This window comes from Eptesicus fuscus, chromosome 8, assembly GCF_027574615.1.
Source record: "Eptesicus fuscus isolate TK198812 chromosome 8, DD_ASM_mEF_20220401, whole genome shotgun sequence".
NCBI classification, from domain to species: domain Eukaryota; kingdom Metazoa; phylum Chordata; class Mammalia; order Chiroptera; family Vespertilionidae; genus Eptesicus; species Eptesicus fuscus.
Genome location: NC_072480.1, coordinates 91,001,278 through 91,025,470, shown reverse-complemented (window position 1 = coordinate 91,025,470; position 24,193 = coordinate 91,001,278). Strand labels below are relative to the sequence as shown.

Below are 24,193 nucleotides of genomic sequence, written 5' to 3'. Positions count from 1 at the left end.
CTTGTAAGAAGCAAATGCTATGACACAGAAGCATTCTGACCTGGTCAATAATAATGACAGTGGTTGTATTATATCAATCCTACCAGAATAAAGAAATAATTTAAAAATATAATCTCTCTCTCTCTCACACACACACACACACACACACACACAATTTGGCAGTGGGGGTTGGAGAATCCTATATAATAAGAGCCTAATATGCAAATTGTTCCCTAGACAGGGAGTCCGAGAGGGAGTTCGACCAGGGGGCGGGGCTGGCCAGCCAACCGCCCGTGGCCCCTCCCCCCAGCCGGCAGCGGTGGCAGGCAGCCATGGAGGGAGGCCCCGGCCGCGGGCTGCGGTAGCAGCTAGGGACCCTACCTGTGCAGGAATTTTGTGCACTGGGCCTCTAGTTATATATAGAAATATCGACCAAGAGAGAAGAAGTTGGAAGTAATGGTTTCATAGACATTGTGTGATTAAAATATTAATACACATTTATTACTACTACTTAAGCCCGATATGTATAGCATCACATAAGAATTTGCCTCATAAATGTTATTTATCAATCCTAAGAGCATCACATTGTTTATTCAAAAGATATATCATGAAGTGGTATATCTGAACAATGCTTAGCTAAACAAAGTAACATGTTTATTTCTTCTATATTTCTTCAAAATGGTGTATAGAGGACATAATGGAAAATGGTAAACTAAACTGTATATTTCACCCAATACATTTCAACACTTATGATACCTAAGTGTTCAGAAATCACTATGATGTACTAACAATCATTACCCTACCTACAATCCCATAAAGGAAATAAGTCTTTTATTTTAAACTAGAGGCTCGATGCACAAAATTCACGCATGGGTAGGGTCCCTAGGCCTGGCCAGCAATCAGGGCTGATCTGTGGGGTAACTGGCAGGGTGATCAGGGGGCCCCCACTGGCACCCACCTTGGCTGGCCTGGGGCCTGCGGGCTGGGGGCAGGTCCTGTGTTGAGCGTCTGCCCCCTGGTGGTCAGTGTGCGTCAGGTTGAATAGTTGTTCCACTGGTCATTCCATTGTTCAGTCGATTTGCATATTAGGCTTTCATTATATAGGATAAATTATTCGTCTTTAAACTTCTTAATGAATTGTTAGCCTTTCTCAGGTACCTGTGCTCCTCATACATAAATTCTGGGTTTTAAAAAGGGCTCAGAAATGCACACCTGATTCCCGTGGCATCCAGGACCCACCATCTGACAATACATCTCTCAGGCTCCCCCACCGCATCCCCACCTCTCCCTGCAGGGTGCATGGCAATCCAGGGCCTAGAGCCTCCATGGAGCTGGGCAGAGCACCCCTGATGAGGGTGGAGAGAATTTCTCCTTTCTCTGCAGTTCCACAGAAAGTCATCCAATCCCATTCGGAAGGAATATATTTTTAATTATTTGCACACATCTAAGAATAGAAGAGTAAAAAACACTGCAACCTTCCTCAACCAGAACATTTCTTTAGGAGTTTGTTTACAAAGGACTTTTATATTCCCCATTTGATTTAAATGAATCTTAAGTCTAAAACAAAATTACAAAAGAAACAGCAGAGAATTACTTCGTCTTTTTCCAACATCTCCTTTGGATGTTGCCGCTTCATTTAGAAGAACCATCCCCATGGTGATAGCAGCATCTACAGTAATTGTCAAGGAAGAAGGGGCAATGGATGCAAATAAAACAAATTAATTATTTTGGATCTAAACACAATGTTTTCTGTAGTGGAATACTTAAATTACAAATGCACACAGAGGTAAATACAACTTATTCTATTCAGATAAAATAAATAAAATTATCATTCTTTGTGTATTTAAATCTACCTTGATTTTTTTAAAAAAATACATTTTTATTAATTTCAGAGAAGAAGGGAGAGTTAGAAACATCAACGATGAAAGAGAATCATTGTTTGGCTGCCTCCTGCACACCCCCTACTAGGGATCGAGCCTGCAACCCGGGCATTTGCCCTTGACTGGAATCAAATTCGGGACCCTTCAGTCCGCAGGCTGACACTCTATCCACTGAGCCAAACCAGCTAGGGCTAACTTGATTTTTAAAATATATAACCTAAAACCTTGTGAGAATTTGCAAATAATTGAAATGCTCTTAAATTCCAGGACCCTCACAGCATGTATACTTTATGTGGACTCTCAAAACCAATAATGACATTTCACATTATACATAAAGATAGTATAGAAACACAATGACACATTGCATTAGCAGTCACAGAAAATTAAAATATATTCAGCATAAAACCAACCAATTTTGGTCAGAAGTCTAAAGTAACAAGAGAAAAAGCCGCTATCAGCCCTGTGCAATAGCATCACCTCCCAACCCTCCCCTGGCCTCCCCACCCAATACATGTATATACATCACATACTACCACTAAACTTTTGGGGGTCCATTATACCCAGTTTGAAAACCAATGAAATTCAGATAATTACTAAATTCCTTGGATTTCAATCATGCAGTGATAGCCTGAAAGAATCATGCAAGAGAAGGAATGTTTCATGCTACCAGTATGATAAATCTGTGGAGTTTAAGCGCTCATTATTCTTAAGGTGTTTTGGACAGTCTACTGATATAAATTTCCTTGAGTTCATAGTCACAGGGCATTGCTAGTAATGAGAGGAAATATTAAAAGCTTGTATCATTCAACTTGTTCCTATGTGGGTAATTTCTACTGCTTAGTGCTTTGGAGCAGACGGATATGACTATGTAAGTCCTTATTAAGGAGTCAAGTTAGGATTCTCCTTTTATCTTTCTCTGGAAACACCCTTTTTATTCATGTATAAATTTTAATCTATACATATGATTATACAGTTACTCTGACATATTTACAAATATATGAAATATAAATGTTTTAAAATGACCTTATGTAGGTATTATAAAGTAATCATTTCATGATTTCATCTGCTAAGAAGTTGCTGAAATCTATACTAATAAAAGGGTAATATGCTAATTAGACTGGACATCTTCCGGGCGACCTTCTGGACATCCTTCCAGACAAAGCTATGGTGGCGGGGCTGAGGCAGAGGCAGTTAGGGGCAATCAGGCTGGCAGGGGAGAACAGTTAGGGGGATCAGGCTGGCAGGGGAGAGCAGTTAGGTGGATCGGGCCAGCAGTTAGGGGGGTCAGGCCAGCAGGGGAGAGCAGTTAGGGGGACCAGGCAGTTAGGGGAGAGCAGTTAGGGGGATCAGCAGGCAGGGGAGAGCAGTTAGGGGAATCAGACAGGTAGGCAGGCAGAGGCTGTTAGGGGAGATCAGGCAGGCAGGGGAGCAGTTAGGGGTATCAGGCAGGCAGCGTGGTGAGCAGTTAGGAGCCAGCAGTCCAGGATTGCGAGAGGGATGTCCGACTGTGGGTTTAGGCCTGATCCCGCAGGCATCAGGCCTAAACCGGCAGTCGGACATCCCCTGAGGGGTCCTGGATTGGAGAGGTTGCAGGCCGGGCTGAAGGACACACTCCCCGCCCCGTGCACAAATTTTGTACACCAGGTCTCTAGTTTCATTAATACAATCATGGGGGAAATGGCATAATTTCTATTCCTGGGGAAAATATGATTTATAAAATTAAATGGATCGAAGACTTAACCATAGATCTGATACTATAAAACTGCTAGAAGAAAACATAGGGAAGAAGCAACTGTATGCAGGCAATTGGGATGAACACCACACAGGGATTCCTCTCATTAAGCCCCATAACAATGCTGTGAGGTGGGTACTGTTTTATTCTTGTTTGTAAATTGTGATGACGCAACTTACAGAAAAGTTAAATAACTAGAACAAGGTGTTAATAGTGCTGGAGCCAGAATTCAAGGCAGGCCACCTGAGCACAAAGCCCATTTGCTCTTTTCTTTTCTTCTTCCTTTTTTAATGGTTTGAATGTTTTTATGTTAACACAAATTTAGTTTAAAAAAACCCACATACACACACACAAAAACAAATATTACTCACAGATTCAGGAAGCTTAGCAAATCCAAAGTAAAATAAATTCAAAGAAGCCCCATCTAGGCACACCACAGTCAAATTATGGGAAACCAAAGATAAAGATTTAATATTGAAAGCAGTAGAGAAATAAAAGGCATTACATATAGAGAAATTGATATGTTTTGGCCAACTTCTCACCCAAATCAATGGAAACAACACTACAAAAGAAATTACATGTTTAAAGTGCTAAAAAAAAATTGTGAACCCAGAATTCAATTATCTAATGAAAATATTCTTCCAAATGAGGGTGAAATAAAACCATTTTAATATAAACAAAAACTGAGAGAATATCTCAGCTACAATGGTAAAGAAGGTTTTTATGTCTGAGGAAATTATACCAGATAGGAACACAGATCTATTGAAAAAATGAATAGCATTAGGGTAAATTTGAAATATATAATTTTTCTCTCATCGCATCATAGTGGCCAGTTGTTCAGTCAACTGGATGTAACGGTCACTTTGACTTTTATATCCATAATAATAAAAGCCTAATATGCTAATTAGACCGGATATCCTTCCAGACGACCTTCAAGACAAAGCTGGGGGTGCGAGGGAAGCCCGGGTCCCGGGTGCCAGAGGAAGGAAAGCCTACCCTTGCACAAATGTCGTGCATCGGGCCTCTAGTATAGATATAAAAGCCTAAGCGACCATTATGATGGGACAACCAGCCAGTAGCTACGATGTGCACTGACCACCAGGGGGCAGGTGCTCAATGCAGGAGCTGCCCCCTGGTGGTCAGTGCGCTCCCACAGCCAACCTCCAATGGTCCCCCCCCACACACACCCCATCCCCCACCCCCAGCCAGCCACAATTGCTGGCCAGGCCAAGGGACCCCACCCATGCATGAATTTGTGCACCAGGCCTCTAGTATAGATATAAAACACATTAACAATAGTACAAAGGGTGGTGAGTATACGAAACTTTAACTTTCAAGGTGTTTATTTTTTATATGACTGAGTATAATATTTACTGTAAACATGTGATAAGATTAGGGGAAATCTTTTAATTAGAAGTTATTGTTTACTCTACATTCCATGTAATATTGATGCACTAGGTTTCAACTGATAATCTTTCTAGTAGTTATATATTTTTTGTTTCTGTGTTCCTCCTTTATTATTTCCATTTGTTTAGCTATGAAACAATTTATTATTTATAATCCCAATAAATATCAACGGCAAGTGCACCAAAATCTAGACATTAAGAAAAATATTGATTAGTTCAAAATTGACATACCTCTTGAAAATTATTTGTATTTATGTGAAGTTGAACTGCTCAATACTCACTTGAGAATGTGATAATGATCCCTGGTGCTTTTGTTTTGTTTTATTTTACTTTATTTATTTTTAAATGATTTTAAATAATGTTACATGCAATAAACATTAACATTTCAAGAAAAACAATCTTCTTAAATATAATGTTATATGCAAAAAACTATCTCAAGCAAAATGATTTTAAATGTTACATGAAATAAATGCCAATTATTCAAGAAAAATGATCTTAAATAATATTACATGCAATAAACATTAGTATTTCAAGAATAAAAGGGTTTTAAGTATAATAATATTACCAAAAACTTACTAACATAGTATGATATCACAAAAGTTGTAGGAAATATTAAAAATCTTGGCAAATAACAGGATTACTTCTATTCTAAAATATTTTTCCTCTGGCTCTATTTTTGTTCATCAGTTTATGCTGTTCATTATATTCCACAAATGAGATCATGTGATATTTATCTTTTTCCAACTGGTTTATTTCACTTAGCATGATGGCTCTCCAGTTCCATCCTTGCTGTTGTGAATGTTGAGTTCTTTCTTTTTTCTATCGGTTGAGTATTGCATTGTGTAGATGTACCACCGTGTTTTGTTTTGTTTTTTAAAATATTTTTATTGATTTCAGAGAAGGGAGAGGGAGATAGAGATAGAAACAGCAATGATGGAGAGAATCATTGATCGGCTGCCTCCTGCACACCCCTCACTGGGGGTCAAGCCTGCAACCCAAGCATGTGCCCTTGACTGGAATCAAACCCGGGATCCTCCAGTCTGCAGGCCGATGCTCTATCCACTGAGCCAAACTAGCTAGGGCTGTACCACTGTTTTTTAATCCACTCATCTGCTGATGGGCACTTAGGCTGTTTCCAAATGTTAGCTATGTGTAAATTGTGTTGCTATGAACATAGGGGTGCATATATCTTTTCTGATTGGTGTTTCAGTTTTTTGGGGATATATTCCCAGAAGTGGGATTGCTGAGTCAAATGGGAGTTCCATTTTTAACTTTTTGAGGAAATTCCATACTGTTTATCTCAGAGATTAAGAATTATAAATTTGTCAAATATTAATTGAGCATAGTGGTTTGGGTCGATTTCTGGGTTCTCTATTCTATTCCAATGGTCTATATGTCTGTTCTTGTGCCAGTACCAGGCAGTTTTGAGAACAATGTCTTTGTAATATAGCTTGATATCTGGTATTGTGATCCCTCCAACTTTCTTTCTCAGTATTGCTGCAGCTATTCAGGGTCTATGAATTTTTGGAGAGTTTGTTCTAGGTCTGTGAAATATTCCGTTGGTATCTTAATGGGGGATTGCATTGAATCTATACATTGCTTTGGGTAGTATGGACATTTTAATGATGTTGATTCTACCAATCTATGAACACGTTATATTCTTTCATTTGTTTATGTCTTCCTCTATATCTTTTTTCAATATCCTGTAGTTTTCTGAGTATAGGTCTTTTACCTCCTTAGTTAAGTTTATTCCAAGGTATCTTAATTTTTTTGTTGCAATGGTAAATGGGATTATGCTTTTAGTTTCTCTTTCTGTGAGTTTGTTGTTGTGTATAAAAAGGCCATAGATTTCTGGGTGTTAATTTTGTATCCTGCTACATTGCCAAATTCATTTATTTAAGTCTAGTAGTTTTTTGATGCAGTCTTTGGGATTTTCTATGTACAATATCATGTCATCTGCGTAATGAAAGTTTTACTTCTTTTCCAATTTTATTTCTTCTTAACTATTATGCAATAGAAGCCCTCTCTCTATCTTTTCTTTTAAAATACTAAATATATTTGACATATAACGTATAAATTTAAGGCAAATATGTTAATTTGATACATTTGTATATTGTAATATAATTGCCATTTAGTGACAATTAGTACCTCTATCATGTTATATAATTATCTTTAAGGTTAGAATAATTAAGTTTGATACTCTTAGCAAGTATAATATTGTCTATATTCGATGTACTATGCATTAGATCCTTAATTAAAGTACCTGTTTGTAAGTTTGTGTCTTTAAACAATAGTTGTCTTAACCTCCATTGCCTCCACCCCCTGGTAACCAGCATTTTATTGTTTTAACACATTTAGTTTTCTTAGATGTCACATGTAAGTGGTATCATGAAGTACTTGTCTTTCTGTGTGTCTGACTTTTCCCATTGCACATACTGGTTACCTGCGGGTTTCTCATATATGGCCTTTATTTTGCTAAAGTTTGTTCTGAGTAAAGTTAGTCAGCTGAGGCTTTTTATCATGAAAGGATGCTGTTGTATTATTTTCTGCACCTACTGATAGGAGCATACAATTTTTTCTTTCATTTTAGTAATATTATATATTACACTTATTGATTTTCATATGTTGAGCCATGCTTGCATCCCAGGGACAAATCTTACTTGGTGGGTGGTGTACAATCCTTTGTATGTGTTCTTGAATTTGGTTTGCTAGTATTTTGTTGAGAACTTTTGCATCTATATACATCCGGGATATTGGTCTACTAGTATAATTTTCTTGTGGTGCCCTATATGGTTTTGGTAGCAGGGTAATGCTGGCCTCCTAGAATGAGTTTGGAAGTGTTCCTTACTCCTCAGCTTTGGAAGAATTTGAGAAAGATTGGTGTTAATTCTTCTTTAAAGGTTTGGTAGAATTCTCCAGTGAAGCTATCTGGTCCTGGAAATCTGTGTTGGGAGATTTTTAATTATAGATTCGGTATCTTGACTCATTATCGGTCTGTTCAGATTTTTCTATTTCTTCCTGATTTGGTCTTGGTAGGGTGTGTGTTTCTAGCAATGTATCCACTTCTAGGTTATGTGGCATATAATTGTTCATAGATTGTCTTATGATCCTCCTTATATCTGCAGTATCAGTTGATCTTCTGTGTTAGTCTAGCTAAAGGTTTGGCAATTTTGTTTATTTTCTTAAAGAACTTTAAGTTTCTTTGATCTTTTCAATTGTTTTCCTGGTTTATATTTCATTTATTCCTGCTCTGATCTCTATGAACCCCTTCAGAAAGGAAAGTTCATATCCATAAATACTATATAAAGAAATGCAAAATTTGGTAAACCTTTGTACATATAACCCTAAAATAGGAATTTTAAAGCGAAGAGATGCCTAGGTATAGGCTGTGCACACCCCCCAAGTAAAATATCTTATTAGAAAGCAGTACGGTCAGAAAATAAGTATGATCTCATCCTCAGAATGTTTCCTGCAAAAGTACTGAGAAATGAGCTGTGAACCTACTTTAAACTTGATGGTTAAAATTAAGATATAAGAATTAAACTAAAATGGCTTTAAACTCACCAACCCTCCCTCTTTTATTTGAAAATACTTTTTAAACTTAAGATCTTTGATTATTGAGAATCATTGGGCTTAAGTTCCATAGTATCAAAGGAAATAAAAGTTTTGCATTAAAAAAAAAGAGTCTACGTAATACTTATCATTTGAGAAAAATAATTCACATTTGTGACAAACATTGGTAGATGAAGGATTAATATTTAAACAGAGGAAAAAGCTAGATGCTCATCTGTCAGAGTTGATGTGTAGAACTCCCTTCATTGGGTGGAAGGTTGAATAATTAAGGAATGCCCCTAGAAATCTGGGAGATTCTATGTCTAACTCTTGGATAACAGATGCTTTTCTGCCATTAAAATTATGGCTGGAGCCAAATTGGCACATTAAAAGAGTATATGAGATGTCAGTATATAGTGGATAAACCGTAATGTTTCTGAGACTTGTTCTATTGTTCTGAGATTAATGCCTACACACACACACAGTCTAGTCCATGTATTATTCTGCACATTTGTATTAATATTGTAGCAATATATAAGGTACTTCAACCACTTGTAGACTGCACAGTTTCTCTGCTGAGCCTGCCAATCATTATCTTATTGCTTAAAAAGTCAAAACACTGACATCCCACATAAACTAGAAGGTGCTATTTGTGTAAATTATATATAATAACCAAAGGCACTGGGCATCCTGCTGAACTAATAACAAATGCATTTGTACTGCATTATAATTCATTCTCAATTGCACATGATGTTAGGTTCACTGTTGCTCCTAGGAAGAGAATCACCATTGCCAATTTAAAGATGAATGAGAACAGATGTTGAAAAATATATTAGCACATTACAGAAGACTTAAAGGGATCTAAATCTAAAATTATCTTCAACTTGCATCCATCATTAATTTTTTCCTATGTTTTTTGTCTTCAATATAACACATTAAAATAAAAGAAACATTTTTATCTATCACAGATTGAAAATAAATGCAGAATCAAAGACTCTTTCATGATAAATGGAAAACAAATGTTTTCTCAAATGAAAAGCAAATGTGATCTTTATAATTATATATATATATATAAATATATATATATATATATATATACATTGCTAGTATAGCCTTTGCCGTTCATATTAACACTTTTACTTCCAACTGATATTATCTATGCCATCTTCTTCAGATCTCAGACTTAAAGGACATGGGGAATCATGGGACAGGTCAGAGTTTGTCTAGTTGGTAGTAAAGCCAATACAACACCTCATGTGTCCTGTACCCAATGGCACACAGACTATAGCTTGGTGAATTCAGGTAAGGTTCAAGTTTCTTAGCAAGGCATGTGTACATTTTCATTACCCAGCCAAATCTCCTCTTCACAATCTGTGAATATTCTCTCTCATGTTATGTTTCTTTACCTGTTGTGCCTCTTACTAGAATATTCTCCCTCACTTATTCTCCGACAGGGAAACTTCTTTGGCTACTGCAGCAAAATGGACCCAACAGTCAGTTGAAGTACCTGGACATCCAGGTGCTCTCTGCTTTCTTGCTACACCTGAGCACTGAGTTTAGCACTGGCCACTGCAGGATAATTCTTTTTCTATCTGTATACTTTCTTGTAAATAGCAAATATCTTATTTGCATCAGGTACTGAAACATAACTAAATGAAAAATAAAGAAAAATAAATTTTTACTGGGAAAACATAAAGGATTATATAAATTCTTCTTGGTTCACATATCTGTATTAAAATGCCATAATATTTCTTATACTTTTTATATAGTTTTCTTTCATAGACTACTTAGGATTATTCTTTTTTCTTCCCTAAATAAGAAACAGAGAAAATAAAACACTACTAATAGGGAGAAAAACATTATTTGTAGTAAATATAAGTGTATAACCTATGACATCAAACAACTCCATCTGTTCTTCCTTAGGTTTTTTCCAACAAACTTTTGTATATAGCCATTGCATCTAATCATCTGGCTTACTAACTTAGGAGGAAAAAAACAAAAGGCAGAAATGGTCTCTACAGATTTTTTTTTCCCATAAGGGAAAAAATACACACATAAATTGCAAGAGAAAAATATATAGTGTTAAAAAATTAGCAGACTACCAAATAAAAGTAAAATCACAAATTATTACATAATGGCTTCTTTAACTTTTACTGATAATTTTAGTGAGTCTACCATTTTAAAAGAAATGTTCTTTTTCATAAATATCTATGAAATAAAGTAATAAATAATTACTGGTAACATAAAGAGAACAGGGACTTCGAAGTCTTTTAGGTATTCCTGTTAAACTCTATATGGAAGACTTCACACTGCTTATGAAATTTCTTTGCATCCTAAACTCAGCTTCATGTCAATGAGCCATGAAATGAAACCTTGGAGAATTCCTGCATATAATGGAGCTTTCATTTCTTTTGTGAAGTACTCCTGGTGTGTTTAATAGACTAGCTGCTTTGAATAAAGCATGCTGCTAAAATGCTACATCAAGGATTGAAACAGGGCAGAAAAAAATTATATATATAAATAAATCAGAGCTAAAAAGTGACCTGCAACAAATATTTTTTCTTACCATTGTACTTGAACACAAAGGTATTCTGCTTCATAAACATACAATTAAGAGACGAAGTAAGAGTAAATATGGCCTTGCCCACATTTTTAGATATGGAGATGTTCCTATAAACATGTTTGCACATATTTCATTTTCTCACTAAAAGCCTTTCTGATATGCAGAAAGGATTAATATCTTACCATATTAACGTTGGAACACAGAAAACTGTAGTTACTGATGAAAATCACAAAATTTGAGAATGTTTACTAAAATGTAGGTATTTTCAAGTCCAGTCTAAGAGGCAAAGTACAACACGCATAAAAATACTCATCTTAGTCATTTCTTAAATTTGAAGCCATAAAAGATAGGGGTAATTAAATAAATGCAAACAAGAAATGAACGACAGATATGCACAATTCCTTGTATGCGCCAAGGATGTGTGGTCACGTGTGGGAGGAATAAAAAGGTCGAGAACTGGTACGAGGAAGAAGAGGGTCAGGGCTGCTCAGTGAGCGTTAGGAAGACACTGGAACACAAAATGAAGTCATAGTCTCTCTCCTCCAGCTTCATTTCCAAAGTCAAAACACCACACGACTCACACAAACCTCAGTGTTACCCCAAAATACAGCTGTTTGCCTAAAAGGTAACTCCCCACTCAGAATTTTCAGTTTGTCTTAAATACTTGAACTTCCTTCCTCCGTATGCTGCTATCTTCTTCTTGACCCTTCTCCCTCCAAATCCCAAGCTGGGCAGAATTACCTGATTCAAAACAACGGGTCTGGTATGTTCCAAAAAGAGATTCTAACTGTCCTACATCTCCCTCTTCTGACTGATCATAATATTTAAGGGGACCAGTACTAAAATAATGTTTTTCATCTTGCTTTTTACAGTATTGGATGCTCCTCCCCCCACCATTAAGATCCTATGGGAAAAACCATACAAGTTTCACAAATAACTTCTAGCCAGAGATAACCAAGGCAGAGCAAAAGCTCTACTTTAACATCCATTACTCAGTAAAAAAGAGAAAATTAGCGTCTGTTAATGATTCAGAATAAAAGCCAAAATTATAATAGGAAACAATTAGCATAGAAATCAGAAAATTACACATAGCAAATTTAAAATATAATGTCTCTTACAAGTCTTGGTATTTATTATCGGGAGAGAATTAATTTGACAGCACATGGTTTTGTCTTTTTCAGTCATCAGTACTTTAAAGGATACTCAGTACCAGAATGATGTGGGACTCGGCCACGAACTGGGCCTGGCTGCTTCCATGAATGTAGCTCTAGAAAAACAAGACAAAGAAGCAAATGTTACAATCTGTGGAATTAGGGATTTTTTTGTATGTTGTAGTTTTATACCATGATGATAATGGAAAAATCTATTAACTAAGCTCCATTTGGAGTTTTTTTTTACTGAAATGATTATTTGTTAACTAGAAATAATAGATGGAAGTGTTGGTGGCTGATATTACTGTAAACTATAGGCAGCAACTTAATATCAATGTGAACTTATATCTTGTTCAAAGGTTTACCACAAACATACACACAATGTAATAGCGAAAGTTATAAATTAGAGCAAGTTAAGTTTACTAAGTTTACTGAGTCTATTAAAATAAGTCAATAATAATCTATCAAATATTAAGTCACTCTTTTCCACATTATCAAAATAAGGGAGCTTTATAAATGCATTCATTTCATTAGAACATTTTAATTGATTTTAAAAATATTAAAACTGTTTTAGCTCATTGAGAAATGTATAGTTTTCCATACTTAGTAAGAACTGTATTAGTTGATATCGGTAGATTACAGAAAATCTGACAAAAATCATTTAGAATATTTTGCTTCTAAAAAATCTGACTTCTGCATTATTTCAGCTGTTAATTTCTCATGAAAACTGGTTGCTTGGCAGTTATTTTAAATAAAAATACTTGTCTAGGTTTTCTGTTCATAAAAAATATTCGAGAGAAAAAAACCTCACGATATAAAATTAATATCCTCAATTTTACATCATATATGAAGAGTAATTGTATCATTCGAGAAGAATCACTTTAGTCCTCTCAAAATTTTCCTTTGTTTTTATTTTGACAATACTTGTGGATGAAAGCATTATGTTTTACTGGAGAGAGTATTTCTGGAAGTATGGAACAGAGTACAGAATTTCAGAGGGAGGGTGGGGAAAAGTGAGTGGGTGGGAGGTAATCAACCAGTGACCATGTATGCATACTAGTATATGCAACCCATGGACAGGCTGAAGGCCTGGGGCTAGGGAGGGGATCAATGGGGGAAAAAGGGAGACACATGTAATACTTTCAACAATAAAGAATTATTTAAAAAGAGAGAAAAAGAAAACAGTGAATAAAGCAGACTATTTTAGGCTAAAAAAAAAAAAAAAAGAGAAATTATTCCTTCTTGGCCTTAACCCTAAACACATCACCAAATGTCTCAGATATTCAATAGCCCCTCATTTATAGAATTAGGAACAAAATTAGATGATTCCTACTATCTCTTTGAAGTATATAAAGTCTTTTTTTTTTTTTTTAATTCTGTCTTGGTATTTTCATGTAAAGGCTGTTCTTTATACTCTGATCTAAACTACCTTTGCTTCCATCACAAATTTCTCAATAATTTCATAGTGCAACTGCCTCATCCAAAGGGATATTTAGATGTATAAGCACAGCTTCAAGCAAACTGGCTAAAAGACAGTCATTCCTTGGCCATCCACATTATAATTTCAGAGGAATCCTATCGTGTTTTCTTCTGACTCTATATAGGATGCCACTCTATATGGAGATAAGCACAGTTTTGAAAGTCATAAACTAGCTAATCATTTAAGACTTTTAACATTAGTAATGAATGACATTAATGTATCAAAACAAATACTGTAAGCTATGTTGGACAGCAATTTATTTCTGGTTGGAAGCTAAGACCCTCAAAACTAAGAAACAAATGTTTTATTCTAATAATTGTAACAGCAAGAATAATGGTAAGTAGTATTGTACCAAGTACTACTAATAGTAATATCTACCAGTTATCCAGCACTCATTTTATGTAAGACACTTAAAAGTTTTCATCTATATCTCATTTAATTCTACTAATCCTACAAGGTAGGCATTTTTATTACAGCCATGTTATATATAGATAAGGTAACTGAGGTTTAAGAGAAACTTGTCCAAGTTTTCACATCTAGTGTGTGTAAATGCTGGAATTAGATAGGTCTCTGATTTCAGATTCTGAGATTTTATTAATTATGCTACCTTGTTATTTACTGGATGCTTCATATATGTTATCCCATTTTATCTTCATAACCAGAGAGGCCCAGTGAACGAATTTGTGCACCAGTGGGGTCCCTCGGCCTGGCCTGCAGGATAGGGCCGAAACTGGCTCTCCGACATCCCCCAACGGGTCCCAGATTACAGGAGGGCACAGGCCAGGCCGAGGAACCGCACTGGTGCACAATTGGGGCCGGGGAGGAACGTGGGAGGTTGGCCATCTGGGGAGGGATTGCAGGAGGGCTCCAGGGCATGTCTGGTCTGTCTTGCTCAGTCCCAATATGCCGGACTCCAGCAGCAAGCTAACCTATCGGTTGGAGTGCCTGCCCCCTGGTGATCACATCATAGCGACTGGTCGACCAGTTGACTGTCTGCCCCCTGGTGGTCAGTGCACTTCATAGCGAGCAGCTGAGCAGCCTTAGCATATCATTAGCATATTACACTTTGATTGGTTGAACGGTCAACCAGACACTTAGCATACTAGGCTTTTATTATATAGGATAACCATATAAAATAAATATCAACATGTCATCTTCCAAATAAGGAAACTGGGATTTAGAAAAATTAACTTGCTTAAGATTGCATGACTAGTAATTGGTGGAATTTGGACTGAAACCTGTGTTTAATTCCAAAGTTCATACCTTTTCCACCATAAATTAATGACATCAAAAGACAAGAAGGCAATCAAGTGAAACATTTTATAAAAGCTTTATCTGGCAATCACATAATTAAACAAGGATCATTAAAGTAAATAAAGTCAACATTTGTATGACTGAAATATTTAAACATAACAATACTGGATATTATACCTAGATTTATATAATGACTAGAAGGTAGTTTGCCTATATTAGAATCACCAATTTATAGAAGAACTTGAGATATTTTCTAGGTGAGGGATTTCAAAACGTTTTTAAGTAATAGAATCTTCTCTGGTCGAAGTCATCAACAGACGTCCACTTCCAAATTCTATGGTCGTACCTCATTCCGACTGGACTTGATCTGATAAATCTGCTGCATGGGGTCCCTCTCCTTTTTTGTAATACTTCCTTCCCTTGACTCCTAGGATGCCACTTTAGATTCTCCTACTTTACTGGCTCCCCTCCCCCAGGCACTTCGGCTGTTCCCTTTCGTCATCCTCACTCTAACTTCTGGAGTAACTAAGAGCTGCAGAGACGTAAGCCATTTCTCTATATCCAGCCTTCCCAGGTGTTCTCCTTTAGCTCCATGACTTTACTGATTGTTTCTACAGTGATGATTCCTCCATTTCTATCCCCAGCCGGGTCCTTTAGACTTGCAGATGGTCTGATACATATTCAGCTCTGCTTGGTAATCTAATAGTCATTAATAGATTCTACTTTGAAGTGTAAAGCTAAAATGGTCAAAACAAACTTTTGATATGTCCACCCAACTTTCAATCCCAGAAATATCAACTTGCTTTTTCCAGTTATTTAGGCCAAAACTTTGAATTGTTCTTGTCTGTTCTCTCCTCTCTCCCTTTACATATTGCCAATCATTGAGGAAAAAATGTTAATTCTATGTTCAAATTCCATTCCAAATCCAGCCACCTGTTACTACTTCCAGGAAGCACTGGCAGAGGAGCCTGAGGGTTAGACCAGCCTCACCATCTGGCCCGAGCAGTCTTCTCTTCCTTACATCATTGCAGTAACCTCCTTTATTCTTTCTGCCTCTACCCTACAGGCTAATTGTTAGATGAATCCTGTTAGCACTAATCAGGTTCTATTATTACTATCATTACCCTATCAGAACCCTTCAATTCTTTCCCAAATGTGTGAGAAAAACATATCATTAAATATATATTTTTTTGCTTTGAGACACAATGCTAGAGAACCTACATATTTCTAGCTAATTTAAAAATACAGCTAGATTAAAAAATTCACACTTGGTCCTTAAAGACCTATTTCATGCTAACAAATCTACAACAATTGTGGCTTATTTCTTGTATACATGCGGCAGTACAGAGTAAAGGCTTGCACAGAATCCTGAGTCTACTACCTGCTAGCTGTGTAATCATGAACAAGTTTCTTAGTATCAATGATCTCATCCTTAATAGGAAGATATTCCAAAAAATATTATCATAAAAATCAAGACAAAGTCATGTTAAGTAATCAGCACAGTACCTGTTACATTTTGTTTTTTTTTTCTATAGTGAGTAATGAAAAATAACCAAGGATAAATCATTTTAAAGTCTATTCCAAACAAGCTATTTCTATTTTCTAAACATTAGATGAGGATGCTTAAATGCCATTCAGAAATTAATTTTAACTGGTGAATATAGTGTGTTAAACTGGTATTTTGTAAAGATGATACTCAGGAACCTTTACTAATATTTGACTGTTGTTCATCATCTTCAGTTATCAAAATCATATTAAGACCAGATACTTAAAAGACTTCAGGCTTAAATAAAGTAGAATTCATTTAATACATTTCTATTGGACAATTATTACATCTCAGCACTGATTTAGCAATGGAGATCCAGCATAACAAAAAACTCCAAAATACTATATTCTCACAAGTTTATACATCCAAACCGTGAGAACACATTTTATCTATCAAAGTGAAACAGAGATTATTGGGACATTCTAAAAGCCATGAGCAAATACAAGAATAAAAGGGCAATAAACATTCCAGAGGCCTTAAGTATTGACCTTAAGAAGTTACCTTTCCTTCAGGGCCGCCTACTGCAATGGCTTAATCTAATTAAGATTTAACTGAGGTCTACAATTTTAAGCTGCTCTTAAAAATTTGTATTTAACTGATGCATGCAGTTTGAAGTAATATGTAAAGCAATGAAATCCCTTTACAGCTTGAGCATGATGTTTACTTATATTCTTTCTCCCTCTGATTTTTACTAATTCAGATAAGGGGGATATTGGTAAAATGGTAATTTAATCCTAAATACATACATATTTAACTTGATCTTATAACCACAGTGCATTTGCAGATCAAATGGCTTGTCAAGAAGAAAATTTGCATGTCCTTTGATATTGGATGCATATCTATTTTTCCATGGAGATAAATGGCTTGACAAACCATTAATATAAATGTTCTTTACTTGTTCTGTCCATTGAACACTTCATAGAGCATACAGATAAAAATCAAATAAAAGAATGACTAATAAATACTACTTTATCAGTAAGTTCATTACCACAACTTACTTAAAAGCCAGTTTTATACAGAAGAAATATTAGATGACTTGAAGTTTGCAGAGTTAACATAAATAATATATATGAAAAATACTCTTAATTTCAAGTGACCTCCTTGAAAATGAATTAGTATATTTTGTTTACTACAATGGTCCTAACACCTTTTACATAACGGTATCAGAAAAGGAAATGGAAATTAACCAAAATGTAGTACATGTCAGAAGATAAAAAGAAACCTCATTCCTTTTATTCCTCAATTCTTGGAAGGTAAAATCATTATGTTCTGCTTTTTCAATATTAAGTGTGTGGGCAGTGAGTCATCAGTAAGGAGTCCTCTTATGCACTGGATGTTCTAAAATGTGAATGGCCAGCGCCGCCCACTGGGCTGCTGTCTGGGAAGGCGGTCGCTGTGATGAAGAGCACACTGAGCTTGAAAGGCAGGAGTCCTGGTTTCTAGCGCGGATGCTATGCATTCAATTTGAGAAACTAGTTGTTAATCTTGGTCCGTTCAATCATTGGAGCCTAAGTCTCCTAATGTGTGAAATAAGAACTTGAGATTGATTTTACCAAGAAAACAGAGTCATATAGCAGTTTATAAAATGGATTTTAATCAAAATGTCTGCCTATCCTGGATCTGCCACAAGTATGACCTGGAACAAGATTACTCTAAGCCTCAAACTGTTCAACCAAATAGCGGAATAAACAAAATGTGAAAAGTGATTTAGATAATACAGGTAAAAAACTTTGTATCAGGCTAAAAACCCAAAAACAGTCAGTCAGTCTGTTATCTATTATTAGTCACTTGACTCACAGACAAGCATAATGTCCTCTGGTTTATGACTATCGTTAATCAAGAATAGTAGATATGCCTGGGTTAAATTCTCCTGCCAGTGAATAATTGTTTTTAAACTTCTTATTCAAGTCTCTTACATACCAAGCTAATATTAACATTATCATCTATGGAGCAAAAGCAAGATATAAACAACCAATCCGTTTGATAAACCCTAATAAAGACTTTTAGTTAAATGGGCTTTCAAGTAAAATCAAATAGTACCAGAAGCAGAGTACAAAATGCTATTTAGTGATACATATATTAGTATATAAGCCAGGAAATAACACTTTTGAAGACAATGATATATAGGACTCAAATTAGTTATTTCTTCCTTTTTCACTGACAAAATATATATTGGCATCTATTTGCTTTGGTATAAGTTTCTTAAAAAGTGTGCTTAGCCAATCCTAGAGAGATGTAAGTGATCTTGATCATTTTAAAAGCTGTAAAGTATTTTAAAATTATTTCTGACACCAAGAAAATGGCAAACGGATAAAACAAGGATTAGATATTGTGGGTGTTACGTAAATGACAATTTGTCTAAGTCCAAAATCAAATCCACAAAAGTGGATTTTTAGGTCCTTTTTTCATTTTAAAATACATGATTATAAAATGAACCAAGAACTGGTCAATATACATTTTCTTTCTTTGTTCTTACATACATCATAAAAAATTACCTGTGTAAACTCTTTTAGAAACTTACTTTCATCACTAGCCAGTTGTCACATTTAAGTTAAAATTAATTCCTCCAATTCCTCAGGACCTTAGCCTCCAGATTTCTAAACAAAGAGCACTAGATTTAGAATACAGCTTTACAGCATTATATGAAAAGTAACCTGTCTATATACAGGTAGGCTTGTATATTCACCATTGTGGTGAATCTAAATGTTAATGAACATGGACACCTCAGTAGATAAAAAAGAGAAGCAGGAATGCAAAGTTAAATGTGCACAGTCAGTATCTTCCCATCACTTACACCCAGGGTATTACAAATTTTTGTGTGTGACAGAATCTACCATGTCATTCTAACTGAATAAGATGGTATTTCAAAATATGAAAGTGAGTAGGAAATGAATAATGCCACTCTAGTTCCGAGTCTGCTTTGTGCACTAAGGTACCCAGAACACTAAAATAAAATAATCTCTATTCTCTCCTTTTCAGTTTCTTTCTGGGAATATTACTGTCCAGGAAAGGATTTGTTTGAATTGTGTTTTTAATAAAGACCCAATTGATTGGTTCCATCTTAAGCAGGATTAAAGCATCATATAGTGGGAAGATCCTAGGATGCCTTTAAGTATTTCTATTAATTTTAACACTAAGTAAGATAGCATATCTCAACAGTTCAAACAAATCCTTTCCTGAGCATTATATCCCACATATGAGTGAGATCATGTGATATTTATCTTTCTCTGACTGGCTTATTTTCCTTAGCATAATACTCTCCAGGTCCTGCCATGTTGTCTCAAAGGGTAGTTCTTTTTTTGAGAGAGGACACAAAAATAGCATTATGATAGCTTTTTAAACAACATAAACTGATGAACAAAAATAGATCCAGAGACGTAGAAACATGGAACAGACCATCCAACCTCAGAGGGAAGGCAGGTGGGGTGGTGGTAAGAGATCAACCAAAGGGCTTGTATGCATGCATATTAGCATAACCAATGGACAGGGATACTGGGGCGGTGGGGGCTTGTCCTGGGGGTCCGGAGTGGCGGCGGGGGGAGGGGGCGGTCAATCGAGGAAAAAGGAGACGTATGTAATACTTTAAACAATAACAACAACAACAACAACAAAAAACTAGAATAAAAACATATCAGAGCCAACTGAAAGAGCTCCAAAGAATCAAAGTTGGATTAGATTTAAGCCAAAAACTAAAGTAGTATGGATTATAATTTCAAGTATGAAATATATATTAAAAAAAAACAAACAAAATAAAACAACAAAACAGTGTGGAGAAGGCAGGCAGGTAGGCTTCTGTTGAGCTGATGGCAAAAGGAGGTATCCTGGGTCACAATGCTCCTGAACAAAACAAGTGGAAATACCAAGGTATCTGTCACTCTGACATTCTAATAAAAGATTCCTCTCTTTCTGGTTAGTCATACATTTCCAGCCCTTTCCTTACGGGTCTTTTCATTCATCAGCCTGCATCAACTCCTCAGAGTCAGCACTAGTCCTTGCTAGGCTTCTACACCAGTGGCAGATGTGACAGAGATCAGACAATAGCTGGGCCAAGCCTTCTGGGTTTGCCTGAAAGAAGAGAGATAAATAGGTAATACCTACATCCACGTGGCAAAGATTGCCACTGTGTTTGATTTCCCCAGAGGCTATATGTACCTCATGCTTGAAATTCCTAAGTACTTCATTAAATATTTGGCTTGAACTAGAAAATGATTACAGTACAAATGAAACAGGTCTTCGTGAAAACACTGATAAATCGGATTGCTTGCCACTCAGGATATTTTGTCTGTCAGCTGTCAGCAATAAGACACTGAAATGTGGAGTGAGGTACCCTTACCTACCCCAGCCAGACTCTTCCATTTTACTTATCCCACTGGAGCGTTAAAAGGTTGACCACTCAACAATGGGGTGTTTGTTTTAAAAAAACACACAACAGATTCTTAGACTCCATCTATGCAGATTCTCATACAGTAGATCTGTGGCAGGACCAGAAATTTACCCTGTTCAGAGCCAAATTCTGTAAAAGCTCAGAAAGGCTACATACCTCAGAAAGGCTACTATCTTACTAGTAAGAAGTGTTTTTAACAATAAGAGAATTGTTCCATATTCAGAGAAAGCATCTTACTAGTAAAACTTTTTTTAAAAACAACAATGACTTCCTATTTCAGTTGTAGTAGCTTAGAGCTCCATGGCCACACGCCTATGAAGATTGCTGCCTCCAAATTGGGCTCAAACCGTAGAAGAAAGTACAAGATGCTTATCAGCAGGTACAAGAGACAGCATCACAGCATATGTTTACAATTCCATTTTCAACCATCCTGTCTAGTACTGAGCGGTGACGTTACAGAGGCAGATGCTGAGCTATTGGAAATGGGAGAACCACACGGCTGGGAGCTCCTGCCCAGGGACATGGAGCAGTGGGCCGTGTTTGGACAGCTTGGCTCCAGCCTAGGTAGGGTATGCTTGGTCTATTCAAGCCCTTCTTCGCAAAATGTTGTCAGTCCTGATAATAAAGGAGAGAAATCTCCTATGAGCTTTACCTGAATTACAGTGTTGGTAATCCATGTATTTTAAGAAGGGGGGTAGTAACAACAAAATAGACAATATCAAAAACCACCACAAAAACCTCCAATCAGTGCTAGGGAAATCTTAAGCAGAATATGCTGAAATAGTTCCATACAGTTGTCCCTACCTACGAGGCCAGTGAGAACAGAGTGCAGGCTGGAACACTTGTAGGGAACCATAAAACAACCCCAAGGCCCAGACACTAGTCATACAGTTATCATTTGAAGAAGCACAAAAGTGGTAATATGGCGAATGAGAGAGAGCTTCTCATACCGACCATATACCTTCAAAATTCTAAGAATAAAAATATGACAACATAATAAGACTAAGTTTCTTCCAAGTCTACAGCAAACATTTAAAAAGTTCCATGCTTCACCTTCTAGGTAATTTAGTAATTAATATTTTGTTGACAACAGATTTCTAGACTTATTATCAATTTGTTTTATTCAGTAACAAAAGAAAACTTGAAACATGTTGTATAATTGCTCTCAACAGAATTTTCTTTTGTAACTAAAGTAATAGTATCAAAATGAAAAGCTGTTTGTTATATTCTACAACATTTTAACATCCAACTGAATAGGTTTTAATGTGAGAGATACTGAATATGTAAATCTATAATGCTTTAAAAGCTTTGCTAGCTGTCATATAAAAAGGATAATATAATCACACTGAGGTTTTTTTTCCCTCTTTTAATCTCCAGAAAGAAAAAAAAAACATCAAGGAAGATTAATATTCTCATGTCATTATTATAAATGTAAATCCAAAATGGAAGAACAACGACAACAACAAAAAAATTAATGCAGCTTAAAAGTTACATCATTCTGTTACAAATAAAATCACTCATTTCATATCACCCAATTTTTGCATCTATCATTTGTCTAGAAATGTATTAAGAACATAATTTCTCTGTGCCCTAATCCAGCTTTGCCAATATTTGAATTATTTCCCCTGGAAAGCCATTTACCTCTGTAATTCATGTGCCTGGTACAGATAGCTTTTGTTATTTATAGGACTATTAGGTGATAAAAAGATGTTATCAGGCAAACTCCATGAAATGCATTGACACAAAAAATAAACAAGAACCACTCTGTTTCTTTCGAAGCTCAGTCTCGAACATTTTTTTTTCCTGTTTTTGCTGTATCTATAAAAATGGAAGTCCACATTGCCAATTCTCAGTAAACACTTTGGTAATTCTGTATATGTCAGCATATTCACATAGATGACAAATACCCTGTGTGGCCAGGCCATTATTTCTTCATAATAAACCTTTTAGCATATGCTAGATCATCTTCTGATCATTATTTGTACTTTGTACTTATTCAAATCACTGACTCATTGATTGCAAGTTGAGCACAATATTGCTGAGTCTGAGTCCCATTGCACCACACTGGACTGTCTGCTACGACAGTGTTTCCAGTCCACTTCTTCAGACAGCTTTAGTTTACATCCTTAACACTTCTCTCACATTGTGCTAAAAATGACACTTTCTCTAAAGTTCGCCTAATGCCACTGCTTTGCAAGCCCAGAATCATGCACTTCCCCCACATGTCCAGGACCAATGCATCCTGAAGAGCAGTGTGGAAAATCACTGCCTCTAAGTCTCTGACATCTGATCAGAGACTTCATCCTGACATCGGATGTGAAATGTAGTGCAATGGTACGATAAATGAAACCTGTCCCAGAAATAAAAATGACACTGATTAGGATTCAGATATTAGACCCATATAGCATAGCTGACAGTACCATGGCTTTGCAGGCCTTGAGAATGGGTTTAACTAATGATGGATGTTACTGGCTGAACCTGCTAATCTTCCAAATATGACATGAAGTTCTTGGGGTAATTTTCTATTTCTTTCAGCTTACTATTTCAAGGCTACAAATGAACAACATTCATCATTATATTTCATCAGTATACCACCCATGTGAATCCAGGTATATGAGAACTATTTTATATGTAATAGGCTGATACACAACTTCTGGTTCTACTATAACAGCTTTATAACCCAAACACAGCAGTCATCTTCAACAGAAGCATCGCACTCTAATGGTCGAGGACTCTGGCTCCAAGTCAGGCCTCTAGGGTTGAATTCTAGCTGTGTGGAAGTGGGCACATCACTTAACCAACCGATGGTTCAGTTTCCTCATCTGTGAGATCAGGCTGCTATAATAATACAAAGCTTTTAGAAAGGCATGCCATGAAGTAAGCCTTCAGTAAGTGTTAGCTTTATAGGTGTTCTTATATTTATTTATTCCACAAATATTTATTCAACATCTAATGTGAGAGGTTATCTTTATAATCCCTTGAAATAAAATAGTGAACAGAGCAAGTATCTCTGGTTTACGTGTGTGTGTGTGTGTGTGTGTGTGTGTGTGTGGAGGTGAGGGCAGGGAGCAGGGGGGAGAGAGACAAAAACAAGATAAATGATGAATATATGAATATATAATATATGTACATATACATAATGTAAAATAAATTGTACACTAAGGACATTAGATATACACACTGATTTTGTGGGGAGTACAGACAAGGCAGCGGGAATAAGGACCAACACAAAGTCCTTAAGGTAGAAATGTGTTCAACGAACAGTA

The 24,193-nt window shown here is 36.2% G+C and overlaps 1 protein-coding gene across 1 annotated transcript in view; it reads right to left on the bottom strand.

Moving 5' to 3' along the window:
* TUSC3 (tumor suppressor candidate 3) overlaps window positions 1-24,193 on the bottom strand; it is a 105,444-nt gene that overhangs the window by 8,030 nt on the left and 73,221 nt on the right. Inside the window, exons 7-8 of the mRNA XM_008146221.3 lie at window positions 12,316-12,379; window positions 1,574-1,648 (exon numbers count right to left, since the gene is read on the bottom strand). Of these exons, the coding sequence (XP_008144443.1) occupies window positions 1,574-1,648; window positions 12,316-12,379 (139 nt within the window). The remainder of the gene's footprint in view (window positions 1-1,573; window positions 1,649-12,315; window positions 12,380-24,193) is intronic.